Consider the following 16,296-nt stretch of genomic DNA (forward strand, 5'->3'; position numbering starts at 1 on the left):
CTTTACCTGATTCATCATTTAAAAATATTATGGCTATAGTTATCATATGATTTATCTTTTCTGAAACATGTGAGAATATGTTGTTTACATCAGGTGACTTTGCCCTGGAATACTTTAGTGCATCTTTTCTAAGACTAAAATTATTTTCTGACATAACCATAGTACAACTACCAAATTTAGGAATTTGAACACTAATACAGTACATAAGCCCTCAGTTCAATTCCCCTTTAGCAATTATCCCAATTATGCCCAGTATGATAAGATGCAGTTCAGGATCACATATTGGCTTTAGTTGCTATGTCTCTTTAATCTTGAGCAGTTTCTCATATTACTTTCTTGGTCTTTTATGAAAATTAACATTTTTTTTAAAAAGCAGATCATGCATATGTATATATATGTGTGTCTGTATATCTTCACTTGTGTTTCTCATTTTAGGTTTGTCTGGGTTTTTTTTTTTTTTTTTTTTTAATGATTATATTTAGGTTATGGATCCCTGGTCAGAAATACCACGTAATTGGTGTGTCCTTCTCAAGTTGTCACATCCGGCAGCACACACAATGTCCATTGTCCACCCCTGTCAGTGATGATAATTTTGGTTACCCTGTCAGTTTGCTAGATGTATCAAATTTGAAATGCCCATTAGATCTGCAGGCGGAGCCGTCCGGCACAGAGTTAGTTATGTGAGACTAGTGTTGAAGGGAGGGGTCCAGGCTGGAAATGTGCATTTGGGAGCCCTCAGCACATTGGTGTTATTTAAAGCCATGGGACTGGATGAGACAAGGAGTGTGCTTAGAGAACAGGAGCGACCTGATTTAAGAATGGGGACGATGAAGTAGGAGAGGAAATGGGAGAGACAGAACAACCAGAGGAGTGGGCGTCCTGCAGGCGGCGCGAAGAAGGCACCGCAAGAAGGAATGAGGGATCGGTTGTCAGATGCTAAGTCAAGCAAGGGAAATACCAAGAATAGAATAGAGTCTTAGAATATTATTAGGATAGTGACCTTGATAAGAGCCACCTTGGGGAGTAATGGGAGCTGGTACATTACAGAATCAGAGCAGATGCAGAGAAGACAGCAAGGACAGCCTCTTGAGGAGTTTTGCTGTAAAGGGAATGGCCAGTAGATGGAAACAGAATTGTTAGGTTTTTTTCTTCTTTTTATCTTGGAAAGAACTGGAGCATGTATATATGGATGGCGTGATCTTCTAGAAGGGAAAAAATTGAGATGAGAGAGGAGAGGCTCTAAAGCAAGAGTATATGAGAGAGGTGGGATCTAGTGCAGAAGGGAAAGGGTTAGAAAAGCAGAGGCAGGAGCTCATCCAGTTATAGGAGGGAAGGCTGAGAGAGGAGGGTCGCAGAGGCCAGTGTGTGAGCAGGTGGGATTCGGGGGATGTTCCCTTCAAGGTGCTTCTATTGTCTTAACAGGACATCTGTAATCAGCTGGGAGTAAGGATGGGGAGGCAGTGCTGGAGGTTTAAGAATACAAGGAGACCTGTGAAGCAACTGCCTAGTCCAGCAGGAGGTCTAGTGGGCTAATGGAACAGGAGGGCTCTGGGAGTGGGAAAGTGAGGCCCGCTGGCATGGCTGCAGGTCTGCTCTAGGAGTGGGGCACAGAGCAGGGAGCTGTTAGATTTGCCAGGTGTCATGAGTACATGAAGCAGGAGGAACAAGGGAATGGAAGTAAGGATCAGATTAAAATGATGACCCTCAAATCTGAACTACTTCAGGAAGGAAGTGAGGACATGTAAGGGCCGAGAGACAGCTCAGAGCACAGAGGCTCCTTCCCAGCTGCCGTCTCCATGCACTGCCTGGCACGGGCCTCCGTTCTTAAGCTGCACCATTCACTTTTGCTGTTGAGCTGCATCAATCCTCTGTCGCTTTTGACATTTCTGAAATTTGATTTCTATTGTTCTCTTTGTTTTTGTCAGTTTCTAACACATGTACCCCTCTCCATCAATGGCCATTTTAATGGTATTTTAGAAGGTAGAGGCTGTAGATGTGTAGATGTGTACACCTAGAAGACAAAAACACAAGGAGAAATGGCATTGCTTTTCCTGTATTTAGAAGTATTTTTTGGTTCATCGTATTTGTAGGGAGCAAATATAAAATATTATGCTTTCTGTGATCACTTCTCAATATGAACAAAACGTAGTTTATTGTTCCTTTCAGGTTAGTAGAATTATTACAGGTTACAGATGGAGAAACTGAGCCATTGAGCATTTTGATGTTGTTCTGGTGGCCTGGGGTTGGGTTGAAGATAGTGACTGCACAAAGGAACTCTTTTTCTTTCTTTTTTTTTTGATCATTGCTGCAAGAGGGTTTTGATTATGTTGCTTAGTAACATTGTAACATAAGAGATATTTCAGTCTTTTATTACAAGTGTTTTTCTTTGTACTGAAAGGTTAATGCTACTGACCTCTCTCTCCAATGATATTATGAAACTTAATGCTTGGAAAGGCCTTTGAGATTTAGGAATGAAAAGCACAGGTATTTACCTGCAGTAATTATCTTATACGTGTGAGCTTAAAGAGATTGTTTAAAAAATGATAACCCATCTCTATTCAGAAACAGCTTTATAAAAATGAAGATGACTTCCATTTATAACACTTAATTTTGGGGGTAAATTTGTGTAAAGCCAAGGGAAATTCAACTTTTGAGATCTCAATTGTTTGAATAAAAACTCAGCTTCCAAAAATAACGTCCACTGATATGAGAGGTAATGACATAGCACTAATCTGTAATAATGATTTTCTCTTGTAGTTGATGTTTTTTCTTCTTACCGACCAATGAGTATTTTCTTTTAAAATGAGAATAATGCTGAAAACTTGTTTTTTTCTGATTTCTTTCATTTGCCAAGTTAGAAAAGAATTTCATGCTTTACTGAATAATAAAAAAGACTGTTAGCAGTTTGTGGCAAGGCTGTTGTAACCAGTTAGAATCTAAGTTATTTGCTTTATTTTTTGAAAATAATCAGTCTGCTTTTTTGAAATTTTATTTTTAGGTATGTGTTTGATTTGTAATATCTGTTGTTCTAAAGACTTAAATGTCACCCAGATAGGATAAAATAGAACAGGAAGGATTATGATATTTCATGGCAGTTGAGCAGTGATATTTGAACCCCCCACATAATAATCTTATTTCTGATTTTTTTTGTTTTGTTTTTATCTTTTTTAGAGTTATCGATAGTAGTATGAAAAACTTCAAAGCATTTTTTCGGTGGCTCTATGTGGGTAAGTTAATTGAGTAAAGTGTTTATATTTTAACACTTAAAAAAAACTGTGGGAGTATTATCTTAGACTGTTTCAGTAAATCTAGTACAATTTCAAATACTTATCAAAGTAGAGAGAATTGTATAATGATCCCTGTTGTACCAATCACCTAACTTCAGCAGTTATCAGCACATGGCCAGTCTTATTTTATTCATACTCCCACCCAGACCCACCTCCCCACAGAAATACTTATTTTTTATTAGTATATAATAAATATACATATTTTTGATATACTTGTGATGATTTTGTAGTACATTCATATAATTTGTAAAGGTCAAATGAGTATAATTGGGATACGTATCACCTTAAACATTTCTCCTTGTGCTGGAAACATTCCTCACAGAACAATTAAAGCTAACTTGTAGCCCCTGTTATCCCTGTCACTCACTGATAGTCCACACTTTTTTACTTTATCATGTCTCCTTAGGTTAAAATAACATTTTTAAACATTTTTTTAAAAGTATGAGGCACTGTTAGGTGCTGGATTTTAAAAGTGAAAAAGAAAAAAAAAGAGACTTTGTCCTTGGGGAGCTTATCTTCTGTTTTATTATTTGGTCTTCTGTCTCTGGATCTCTGCTGTCCACTATGGTTGCCACTAGCCACATGTGGCTGTTTAAGTAGGTTGAAATCATATAAAACTATATATTTGGTTCCTTAGTCCTACTGTTCACATTTGAGGTTCTCGGTAGCCACAAATGGTTAGTGACCACGCAGAAGTAGAACATTTCCATTACCACTTCTGTTGTGTATTGATGCCCAGCTAAATAGAATGCAGATCACTTATGGCCTTTGTGTCTTCACAATGTCTTTGCATTTGCGCAGGTAGTTAATAAGTATTTATCGACTTGATATTAAATGTTTTGTATTCACTTTGTAGTACATACATATTTTATTTAGGTACATTTATATTGCTATTTTTGTGAACTCTAAATATCCTTAAAATAACCCAGCATACATTTCCTTCCAACATACGCAAAATTTAGCGTAAATGTAATTTATCCCACATTTGCTTGAAATTCTAAGAGTAAAATAGAATGTAAATTACCTGTAATGTGCTGATATCCTTTAAACACATGTCCATATCTTCAGTTCTAATATTGTAAAAACAGACTTTATGTTTTTCAACCTAACATAATTGCCTTTTTTAAAAAAAACTGAATGTGATCTGCATATGGTAATACTTGAAATTTTTTTATGTGTCTGGAAACTGTACCAATACTAGCCAGAATGAGGAACCAGAGTGCTTATCAGGCTGGCCTGTTTAAGAGCCATGTTGTTAATTAGAATAAATTACAATATTAAAACTGTGTGAGACCTTAGGAGTATTTTTTGGCTTTGCAGAGGTAGTTTGGTTTTGCTTAAAATTATTGGAGGTAATTTAGGCAGTGTCTGTTTTTACTGCACATTCTAACTATAGTAAGAATCAGGATTAGAAGAGAAATGAGTTACTGCTCAGTCCTTCTCATTAGAGCAGGAAGGACATTGAAGAAAGCACACTGGATTGGAGAAGTGGAGATCTACTTGTGATCCTGTCTCTGTTTCCAGTAGCTGTATAACCTTGGTTTTCTTTTTTGTAAAATGTGTTCTCTATGAAGGCAGGGATATCTTTTATACTGATACATTGCTAGCACCTAGAGTATGCTCAATAAGTAGTGTTTTTTTTTTTTTTGGATGGATAAGAATGAGTGGAACTAGATTTTAGCCCCCCTTTCAGATAACTTAGAAGTTTAAATTAGTTAAAAACAGTTCTGTATTTGCAAAGGTACTTCTGACTTGCTTGTTACTGACCAAATACAATTAAGAACCATGTTCAAATACCATGCAGAAGCACATGCGACATACTTTGTCTTGACTTAGGTGGAACATAATACAAAACACATAGTAATGGTGAGGACAACCCTGTGAAAGGACAAAGAGTCAGCCACAGATACTAGATCAAAGAAAAGCATATAAATATGCGTAACTGTAAGTGTGTAGCAGAAAAGACCAAGGGAAATAAACAGGTTTCTTTGGTATTGTAAGGCTTTGGAGGAAAGAACGGCTTGCAGATTTTAAGAGCAGAAACATCACCAGGTATGGCCAGGCGTGGTAATCCCAGCACTTTGGGAGGCCAAGGCAGGCAGATAACGAAGTCAGGAGATTGAGACCATCCTGGCCAACATGGTGAAACCCCGTATCTACTAAATATATGAAAAAGTTAGCCAGGTGTGGTGGCACACGCCTGTAATCCCAACACTTTGGGAGGCCAAGGTGGGCAGATCACAAGGTCAGGAGATCGAGACCATCCTGGCCAACATGGTGAAACCCCGTATCTATTAAAAATACAAAAAAATTAGCTGGGTGTGGTGGCGCACACCTGTAATCCCAGCTACTGGGGAGGCTGAGGCAGTAGAATTGCTTGAACCCAGGACGCAGAGATCGCAATGAGCTAAGATTGTGCCACTGCACTACAGCCTGGGTGACAGTGTGCCACTCTGTCTCAAAAAAAAAAAAAAACTTTAAGCATCTGGAAGTATTAAAAAAAAAAAGAAACATCACCATGTTAGAAGGAGGGATCCATGCACACGTAGTCTTAGCACAGACAGCAGTTAGATTTGTCTGGAGTGACAACAGGTTGAATCAAAGAAGAAGAAACAAAATAGTTTAGAATGGTTAGACCAACAGTTTTGAACCTGAAACTTAAATCAAATTTAAGTTCTGGCACCCTTTAGTTTTTGGAAGAAAAATGATTTTTATTGGTGAAAAGCTGTACAAAATTGAAGATTTTGTTCAGTGTAAAACACCTTGTCTTTGAAATGTATTTATAATTTAAATTATGTTTGTAGTTTGCCTTTAAAGATAATTTTTAAACTTTATATTTCCAGCAATGTTGAGAATGACAGAAGACCACGTGCTTCCCGAGCTGAACAAGGTAGCATGTACTGGTGCATTTTCGCAGTGTTGACATTGTCCTGGTTGAACTCAGCTGTGCTGGTCGTTTTGGTAGTCTTACTCAGTTATTAGTTAACAGAATGTCAGGATGTAGACATTAGATCCCTTAAGTCACAACTTTTTAAAAAAGAAATTTGTATGTTCTGTATATTATTTCATCTCACAGAATACCTTCATTATGACTATCTGAATTTATAGTTTTCATGTTTGGATAAGGTTTTATAATCCATGTAAGACAGCATCCTTGTATTCCTTACTTTGACTTCCTTAAATTTTAAATGCTGCTGCTTTTCCTTGGAAATCAGATGCTTAGATATTAGTGCCTGTGTTGATGTCTGATAAGCAACAGTTTCTTTCTAAGGAAAGAAAGAAAAAGGATTCCTGTAAGGACTGAGACAAGTGATGATGGAATCTCCTTCCAGGGAAGTCTTACAGAATAGGGCAGAATTTCCTTTTGATTCCTGCAGCTCACTCTTCCTCACCCCTGCTGAAACTGTTGAGAATAGGTAGTTTTGAGCCTCAAAAAGTGGGCAGCATTAAAATAAGCCTGTGTGAACTAGACGACAAAGGGATCCTCCACTCTCCACAACTCTTGCTAAGTAGATCTTTTGCACTGTGGGTGATTGGCCTTGTAAACCAGGAAAGTTTCACAATAGTAGTTGTTCTGACATCACTGTTAGCTTTATTTTGGGAGATAAGATATGTCAGTTTTTCGAAGGGATCTTAAAATATAATTTTCTCAGGGGCTGAAGAACTAAATTGGGATGAATGCAGGTCATTGCAAGAATCAGGGGTCTACACTGAAGCAGACAGTACTGTTTGCCTCCAGCCCTTGACTAAGGGTGATGATGCGTCTCATCTGGGGTCCAGTTCCCATTCCCAAAGGAGGGACCTCAGCACATGTGGTCTTAGCACAAGGCCTGAAATAACAAACAAACAACCTTAGGCTATAAGGAGTTTTGCAGCTCTTGGATTAGCTGATAGGAAGATAAGTTCGCATGTTTAATTACATTTTCAGAACCCCAGGAGTTAATATTTTCACAGTTGCACAATCTACATTTCTTTGAAAGAACTTTGCTGGTTTTTCTGTGGCTTTTAGTAGATAGTAAAAATGTCACATTTATTATAATATACCATTTCTTTTATTGAGCAGTTTTCTTTTATCTTGATTTATTATCTTTTTGCTCTTCTTGTTGGTAGATGACTCAGAAAGATATCACATTTGTTGCTGAATTTCTTACTGAACATTTCAATGAGGTAAGAAGTTGGTCTTCTGTAATGCAGTCTAAAAAAAAAAATAATTGCAATAAACCTGGGTAATGATACGACATAATTAAATTTAACCCAATTTAATTGAAGTCTGTAGCAATTACTTTTTTTAAACTGTTGAACTAATTATGTTTATAAGCATAGTCAATAAACTAGACTTTTGTTTGTGTGTCTTACAATCCATAAAAGAGAAGAATAACTGCCACTCACAGCTCTCTTAAAAAGGAAAGTTTTGGGTTAAAATTTAGGATATTTTTCTTTGTGAGCTGAATTAAGAATTAAACTCTGCTTATTTTTTCCAGGCTCCAGACCTTTATAATCGAAAAGGAAAATACTTTAACGTTGAAAGAGTTGGTCAGGTATGGGCTCTGAACTCATTTTATAAACCTTAGCAATTGTTCATCTTTGTTATCCAAAATTTCTGGAAAGTAATATAATACCAAGTAATATAGGAGCTCTGCCCTGTTAGTAAAATAACCAAAAAGCAGCAGCTTTTAAACTTTTTGATCTGAAAACCTTTTTACATTCTTAAGAAGTATTGAGTACTAAAAGTACAAAAATAAGCCGGGTGTGGTGGTGGGCACCCGTAATCCCAGCTACTTGGGAGACTGAGGCAGGAGAATCACTTGAACTCGGGAGGTGGAGGTTGCAGTGAGCTGAGATCAAGCCACTGTACGTCATCCTGGGTGACCGAATGAGACTCCATCTCAAAAAAAAAGAATTACTGAGGACTAGAAAAGAGCTTTTGTTTATGTGAGTTGTCATCTATTGCTGATAGGCATGATTAGGTATTAAAAATTAAACATAAAAAGAATTATTCCTTAATTCACTCAAAAATAGAATATACCAGCCAGGCATTATGGCTCACACCTGTAATCCTAGCTACTCAGGAGGTTGAGGCACAAGAACTGCTTGAACCCAGGAGGTGGAGGTTGCAGTGAGCCAAGATTGCATCACTGCACTCCAGCCTGGGCAACAAAGTGAGACTCAGTTGCAAAACAAAAAGGAAAAAAGAAAATAGAATATACCCACTTACTATTACATGTTAATATAAATATTTTTAGTGAAAAATAATATTTTGCAAAATAAAAATAATTTAGTGAAGAGTGGTAATGTTTCATATTCTTGCAAACCTCTTCGATGTCCAGCTTAATAGAAAACAGGTGAATTCTCCTATCTGCTTCTACATTCGGTCTGTTTTCATATGTTGTTTCTATAATATCAGTCCTCACACAGGTGTGTATATGGAAAGGGAGAGTTATTAGCTTTTTCAGATAATTGTGATGTTGCTTTATTAGATCAAATCTGGACAAGTGATTGTATCTTAAAGGTTTGTTTCAATGTAGAATCTAAAATTGCGTCAGTGAACGTTTTTTACTCTGTTACATTAAAATTCATTCATCTCCCTCCCACTTTGGGTCTTTTGGCCATGCATAATTTTGTAACATCATGCTTTGGTCATTTTGGAAGTATCGGTTCTGTGAGTCATGTAAGCTGTTCTAAATACTGCCACCTTTCATCAAACTATAAGCTAGATTTCATTAATAGCATCACCAATTTACTCAGAAAAGACTTTGTGTTGTGAAGCACACAGGGGCAGATGAGGTTTTCCAAAAACAATTTTTTTTGAGACAGGGTCAGTCTTCTGACTGCAGTGGTGCGATCATTGCTCACTGCAGCCTCCACCTCCTGGACTCAAGTGATCCTGCCACCTCAGCCTCTTGAGTAGCTGGGGCTGCAAGCACACACCACCAGGCCTAACTAATTTTTGTCTTTATTTTGTAGAGACTCGCCATGTTGCCCAGGCTGGTCTTGAGCTCCTGGGCTCAAGTGATACACCTGCTGTGGCCTCTTAAAAGTGCGGGGATTACAGGCATGAACCACTGTGCCCCGCCTATTTTTGCTTTTAACATAAGTACTTTTTCTCAAAATAACGATAATATATTTTGTATAGCAAAAGTACCTATGTATAACTCTCAATTCTGTCACACAGAATATTAAAGCTTTGTACTCAAGGGTTGAAACTTAATAAAGTCAGTAATTTAATGACTTCAAATGAAACTATCAGTATGTGACAGAGAAACAATACAGTGACTGCTGGTATGGTTTGGGGCCTCTACCTTAACTCCTGGCTGAGTCACAGTTTTCCCCACCGTCAGTACAAATGTTACCACAGTGTAAAGGGCAGGTGACATCTGCATTATTATAAAACTAGTATTGACCTTGTAGGTCCCCAGAAGCATCTTGGGGATTCCCAGGAGTCTGTGGACCTTACTTGGAGAACAACTGCCATAGAGTGAATGGACAGTATGTTGACAATTGATACTTGTGAAACTAATTGATAACTTGCATATGTAAAATTAAAATATGCCCATGAAAAAGAAACAAAATTTAAGTTTGATTTGTGGTCTCTACATCTACGGCATATAACTCTTTTAATACTTTGCAGTTTGTTTAGTTGCTTGACTAAACAAACTATAAATTGTTCAGCAGTTTCTTTGATTGTTAAGATAGTAGCTAGCTGAGACTGATGGCGGGCTTACTCTACCTCATACACATAGCAGATTTTGGCTACCTCACTTAGAATAATAGTAATGCACTTTCAGAGGACTTGGCAATAAAACAAAGTAACTTATTGAATTAAAAAAGTGTTAAATATGAACAGCTTTTAGACCCGAATTCTTTGATTCACTAAATTTTTTTTTGTCTTTTACTTTTTCTATTTTCCCTTTTAGATATGAATAAACTTAAATTTCTAATTCTGTATTTCTAGTACTTGAAAGATGAAGATGATGATCTTGTGTCACCACCTAACACAGAAGGAAACCAGTGGTATGACTTTCTTCAAAATAGCAGCTACCTGAAAGGTATTTTATGAACCAAACAGATTTGGGGCATGGTTATTTTTACTTAAGACTAGGTCTTGAATAGATCTGCTAACAGTTTGGCTGAAAACTTGCTGAACACTTATCTAAGTTTATGAGACTTATTTTTTGTGTCCATTTTTATTTGATTAAAGGATCAGTAAAATAACCAATAGTGTATGACATCACCATGATAGACAGAAGACACTCTGAAGTTCATTATGCCGTAGTAAGATTGCTTATTCCTAAGTGTTATGTAAGTGTGTGTTTTGCATCCTGTAAAAAAAAAATGGGATTTTGAGGGGAAACTATAGAGCCAACTAGTGAGGAAGGTCTTTTTTTTGCCAGTTTCAATTTATTATCTTCTAAAAGCACAGTGTTGCTCAACTGTATTCTCAGGTTGTAGGGGTGGCTGTGTGTGTGTGTGTGTGTGTGTGTGTGTGTATATGTATGTATACTTGTTACGCCTTTCGTTTTCTAAGATGTCAGTGTTAATACAGTAAAGCTGTCTGCATAATTAGGGATGCAGCACATAACAGCACCCATTAAATATGCCAACACATTTTACCATTTTAGGTGAAAATATTTTTAAAGCACGTGTTTCTTTGCTGTCTGAAAGAATAACCTGACCACATTTAGCACTTTCTTTGATCTTTAAGGTAGTAACTAACATTTATGGGGTGTTTAGTCTGCTATATACACATAATACCTGCTTTCATCCTCACGAGATTCTATGGGTAGCCACGTGGCATCCCCATTGACAAATGAGGAAACAGAAAGTTCGAGAGGCCCGAGATCACACAAGCTGGTCAGTGATGGAGCTAGGATTCTGTTAACGGGAAAGCCTGAGGTTTTAACTAGACAGTACGAGGTGACCATCTTAATCCAAAGTCTGAAATGCTCCAAAATCTAAAGCTTTTTGAGCACCAGCATGACACCACAAGTGGAAAAACTCCATACCTGACCTCATATGACAGGTCGCAGTCAAGACTTTGTTTCAAGCACAAAATTATTAAAAATATTGTGTAAGATGTACATGAAACATGAATGAATTTCATGTTTAGACTTGAATTCCATTCCCAAGATATCTCATTATATATATCCAGATATTCCAAAATCCAAAATAAATCCCAAACACTTCTGGACCCAAGCATTGTAGGTAAGTAAAACTCAACCTATGGTAATTTCTGACACTTCTGTTTGGTTGCTGCTTCTATGAATGGATGAATGAGGGAGAGAATTCTTTGATGCCCAGAACTTTGCATATAGTCTAAATTCTTTTTCAGAGCAGAACCTGTTTTGTATCGCCAGAGAGTCTTGAGGTCAGTAGGGAGCTGCCTTGGTGCAAGTTAGCTGTTGAATGGAGGGAGGATAAAGGTACAGGAGATGCTACTCATTTACTGTATTTTATCAGAATGCCCAAGGAATAAGGCAGGATGTCTGGGGAGGGCCGGTGGCAGGGCGCCAAGAGTAGTGACACCTGGACCCCATTGCTATTTTGGCTATTATTGATTCGGGGAACTTTACCATGCTAGAAATAGGTCCTACCCTCTTCCCTCCCACTTCCCCTCCCCCACACACACATCTTACGTGTCTGAATAAGAAAGGCCTGATCTTAGCTACAGACCTAATGGAACTCACTACTGAGTTCCGTAATGAATCCCAGTCAGGAAGTATCAGCGAAACTATTATCTTAGACTGCAAAAATCAACTGCTAAATACTTGATCTGTGTACTTTCTTAGGGTATGTGGGTCATTGTTGTGTATTGGGTAAAAGTTGGTGCAATGGAAGCTGGCTTGTCTGGGTTGGAATCTGCTCTACTTCCTAGTAATGTGGCTGAGAGCAAGTTGTCTAACTCTCTGTGCCATAGTTTCTCATCTTAAAATGACGATAATAATGCCTCCCTCAAAGAAACTGGTGTGGAGATGGAATCAATTAATCTAGATAAGCACCTGGACTAATGTGGCACTTAGCACAGAAGCAGTCTATTGGCCACCGTCTGAGCGGTTTCTGCTTAGTGTTTCTGACAACAAAATGAGGTTTTTTTTTCCTCCTGACACCAATCAATTTTGACACCAACAGGGTATCCTACAATTCGGTTCTGACACTAATTACAGGCAGTTAGCGCAGATGCCACAGGATGAGGGCACAGTCCCGCAAGACCGCCCTCGCATCAGGTGTCAGGTCTCTAGGTCACCCACATCTCTTGGGTAGCCATGCTTGTTGCCTGACTTCGCTATACAGTCAGGAGTTCCCAGAACCTTCCTGCCCTTCAGGTTGGATAATTTAGCTAGAATGGCTCACAAAGCTCAGGGAAACATTTAATTTATGTTCACCACTGTATTGTAAAGAATATGACTCAGGAACAGCCACAGAGAAGTGATGTATAAGGCAGGATATGGAGGGAAAAGTGCAGAGCTTCCACGTTCCCCCAGCACCTTGACATGTTCACCACCTAGGAAGTTCTCTGAACTCATTGTCCCAGTGTATTGATGGAGCTTTCATTATGTAGACATGATTGATGAAGTCTTTGCCCGTTGATGATTGAACTCAACCTCCAAGCCCCTCTCTCCTCCCTGGAGGTTGGTGGGTGGAGCTGAAAGTTCCAAACTTCTAATCAAGGCTTAGTCTTTTTGGCAGCCAGCCCCTATCCTAAAGCTATCTAGGTGCCAGCCAAGAGTTGCCTCGTTAAAACAAAAGATGGTAATCCTAGCACTTTGGGAGGGTGAGGCAGGCAGATCACTTGAAGTCAGGAGTTTGAGACCATCCCAGCCAACATGGTGAAACCCTGTCCCCTAAAAATACAAAAATTAGCTGGGTATGGTGGCGTGTACCTGTAGTCCTAGCTACTTGGGAGGCTGAGGCAGGAGAATTGCTTGAATCTGGGAGGCAGAGGTTGCAATGAGCCGAGATCACACCGCTGCGCTCCAGCCTGGGCAACAGAACGAGACTCCAAAAAAAAAAAAAAAGAAAAAGAAAAGACACAACAAAAAGAAAAAAGATGTTCCTGTCATCTTTATCACTCAGGAAATTCCAAAGGCTCGAAGCTCTGTTCTAGAAAGGGGAAACAAAGATCAGTGTCTTTCTGTGATACCATAGCATCTGTCACCTGGTGAACTTAAAATGTTCATGTGATTATAGTTCATTTTATCCAGCATGGCTTTATCTAAGGGAAGGCCTACAAAGCACAGTGGAAGAGGGTGGGTATGTGTCAGATTTGGGCTTGATTGATAATCTAGATACTTAGTTATTTTCACGTTGGGCAATTGCCTAAACCTGCTAAGCTTCATTTTTTTTCATCTGTAAATTGGAGAATATGGTGTTTACTCATATGGCTGTTATAAGCAATTAAAAAAATAGATTATTTTTAAAAACCTAGCACAGCAGGTGTAAGTGCTGAATTACATATTATTTTCTCCTGGTAAAGTAACCTTTTAAAAAGTAAAGAGCTTATTTATATAGAGCTAGTTTCCAGTCTCCTGTTTCTGAGACTCTTACAAGACAATACTGGACTGTTACTGTCATTTCACTGTGGCTAAGAAGAGAAAATGAACTTTATTTCCTCATATATTTGATGGTTCCCAAATCGTTCCTTTCTTCTTATAGCCAGCAGAAACATACAGTTGGATTCTGGTGAGTCTAAGCTTGTACTAACTGAGGTGGTTTTTAGTGAGCTGTCAGTGGAGTTTGATGAAAGGCAGAAGGCCATGGTCGTTTTAATGAGGTTGTGTGAAAATCCAGTGAAGTGGTCAGTGAAAATTCTACCTTGAGTTAAACTGTGCACACTGGCTCTAACAGTAGATTATTTTCTTCTAGTTATAAGTTTGCTATAGCTTCTTTTATTTTTGTTTCTGTTCTTGTTTGAAACCAGAAAGTCCTTTGCTGTTTCCTTATTATCCTCGAAAATCATTGCATTTTGTGAAAAGGCGGATGGAGAACATTATTGATCAGTGTTTGCAAAAGCCAGCAGTAAGTTTGAAAGAAATGCATGTCTTTGTGTAGGAGCAATAGTGACTGCAGTATGTGGCTCACTTATTTAAATGATCTTAATTTTTAGAATGAACTATGAAAATGTTGATATTCAACTGTTTTTGACTAACAAAAGTACAGTTTCACATGCTTCAACCTAATACTCTTAACGTGTTAGTTTCTTACACACGTGTGTGTGTGTGTATGTGTGTGTATATATATAAAGATTACTAAAGGTGTTACTTTAGTAGATTTAGATGATTACTAAAGGCATCTTGAGTATTTTATTTGTTCTCAGAAGAAATTCATTGTAAACAGTCTTAGTTACAGAGCTGATGTGTTCTCATGTTTACTACTAAAGACTGTGAATGAAGGGTTGTTATGAGACCAGAGGGAGGTGGTCTTAAACCTGCCCCGTGCCTAACTCCAGGGTCCTTTTCAGCTCTGAATTTTCTTTTTCCTCACTGTTAAAACTGTCACTAAAGTTTCTCATAAAAGTTTGGTGATACAGGCGATTTTTTACTACCTTCGAAGAGTGATGATCAGTTACTTTCTGTAGAGTATCTGTATAAATGCTTTAATTATTTCTTTAAATCTTATTTTATATAGGATGTAATTGGGAAATCGATGAATCAAGCAATCTGTATTCCATTGTATAGAGATACCAGAAGGTAATCCTGTTTACCTCTTGGGTGGTGTAATTCAGCAGCCCATTTAAATTTTCCTCATTTCTTTTTCCGTTTTATTTTAGTGAAGACTCTGCACGTAGATTATTCAAATTTCCTTTTTTGTAAGTGTGTATTTCTTCCCGATCTTGCATGAACAATACAATTTTGTTTTAGCCAGCAACGGTTTAAAAATGTTACGACAATTTTTTTTCTTAGGTGGAATAATAAAACTTCAAATCTACATTATCTTCTTTTTACTATTCTAGAAGATTCGCTTTATAAAATGTGCATCTTAAGGAGACATACTGATATTTCCCAGTAAGTATTAATCTGAAGTTTGAATCAAAGAGATAAGATTTTATTCAGAATGAAGCATACAGCTGTCCAGCATTTCAGATTTTAAACTACTTCGCTACGTGGGGAACCCTACCGTGTGAATATTTCCAAAGCAAATATCACAATACGGATGGTCTTGAGCCCAGACACAGGGATGCCTGAGAGAGGGAAGTAGAGATAAGTTGAATCAGGAGCAGATAAAGGAGAATCTGCTAAAAGATATTCTGATGAGTAAAACCAGAAAACCTTTTCACAGGTGAGTCCTAAAACAAGATCAAACCAGAAACACCTGCAGTCATGAGGAACAATGTCTAGACAAGTTTTATGATCACAAGGAATTTCCCTTACCTTTTACAACCACTGATTGTGTATCTGTAATGTATAGATTTGCATTTCCTCTTGCAATGATGTAAACCAGAGCTGAGAAAATGTATTTAATCCAAACCTTTGAGGAATAAACTCACTGTTAGAGCATTGTCTCTTTCAGTCCTCCTGATCCCTGCCTGCACTGTCTCTCTTTCTTCTCACGCACCCCCAACTCAGGTTAGAATCCTCTTGCTGGTCGAGAGCTCCCGCCAGATCGCTACTTTTAGATTTGTCATTTAATTGTTTGTTTTCATCTAATTAAGATGATAACACGGAATTAGGAAGTTATATAATCTTGTTCTAGATTAATTTTGTATTGGCATATAATCATTGTGTGTAGGACTTTTCTTTAGAGTTAGGAAAAATGTGACAGCAGAAAACTCAGGATATTATATCTCATTTTTTAGAAGTTAAAAACTTCCAAAAAGTTAAAGTAACATTTTAGAAGTCATAAACTTCTAAAAGTGGCTGCCTTCTAAAAGGGATTTTTGCCTAGGGTTAAGTATACTTTTCATTAAAAAAGAGGCCTTGCCTAACAGAGACTTACTTTGAAATTCAAAGTAAAAGTTCTGAAAAATAAATCATATTTAGAATGCCATTGGTATCTTAAAAATGGTTTTAAATCT

General features: G+C 37.7%; 1 protein-coding gene across 4 annotated transcripts in view; it reads left to right on the top strand.

Annotated features, from left to right (window-relative positions):
• Positions 1–16,296, top strand: part of ANAPC4 (anaphase promoting complex subunit 4) — a 41,337-nt gene that overhangs the window by 21,621 nt on the left and 3,420 nt on the right. For 2 of the 4 annotated variants that reach the window (XM_074395963.1, XM_039468363.2), the window contains 9 exons: positions 3,172–3,227; positions 6,131–6,177; positions 7,398–7,454; positions 7,769–7,825; positions 10,240–10,333; positions 14,203–14,300; positions 14,910–14,971; positions 15,052–15,090; positions 15,185–15,286. In XM_074395963.1, the coding sequence (XP_074252064.1) occupies positions 3,172–3,227; positions 6,131–6,177; positions 7,398–7,454; positions 7,769–7,825; positions 10,240–10,333; positions 14,203–14,300; positions 14,910–14,971; positions 15,052–15,090; positions 15,185–15,286 (612 nt within the window). Of the gene's footprint in view, positions 1–3,171; positions 3,228–6,130; positions 6,181–7,397; positions 7,455–7,768; positions 7,826–10,239; positions 10,334–14,202; positions 14,301–14,909; positions 14,972–15,051; positions 15,091–15,184; positions 15,287–16,296 lie in introns of all 4 variants that reach the window. The other 2 variants (XM_074395962.1, XM_039468362.2) reach the window with 1 other exon arrangement.

This window comes from Saimiri boliviensis, chromosome 3, assembly GCF_048565385.1.
Source record: "Saimiri boliviensis isolate mSaiBol1 chromosome 3, mSaiBol1.pri, whole genome shotgun sequence".
Taxonomy (NCBI): Eukaryota; Metazoa; Chordata; class Mammalia; order Primates; family Cebidae; genus Saimiri; species Saimiri boliviensis.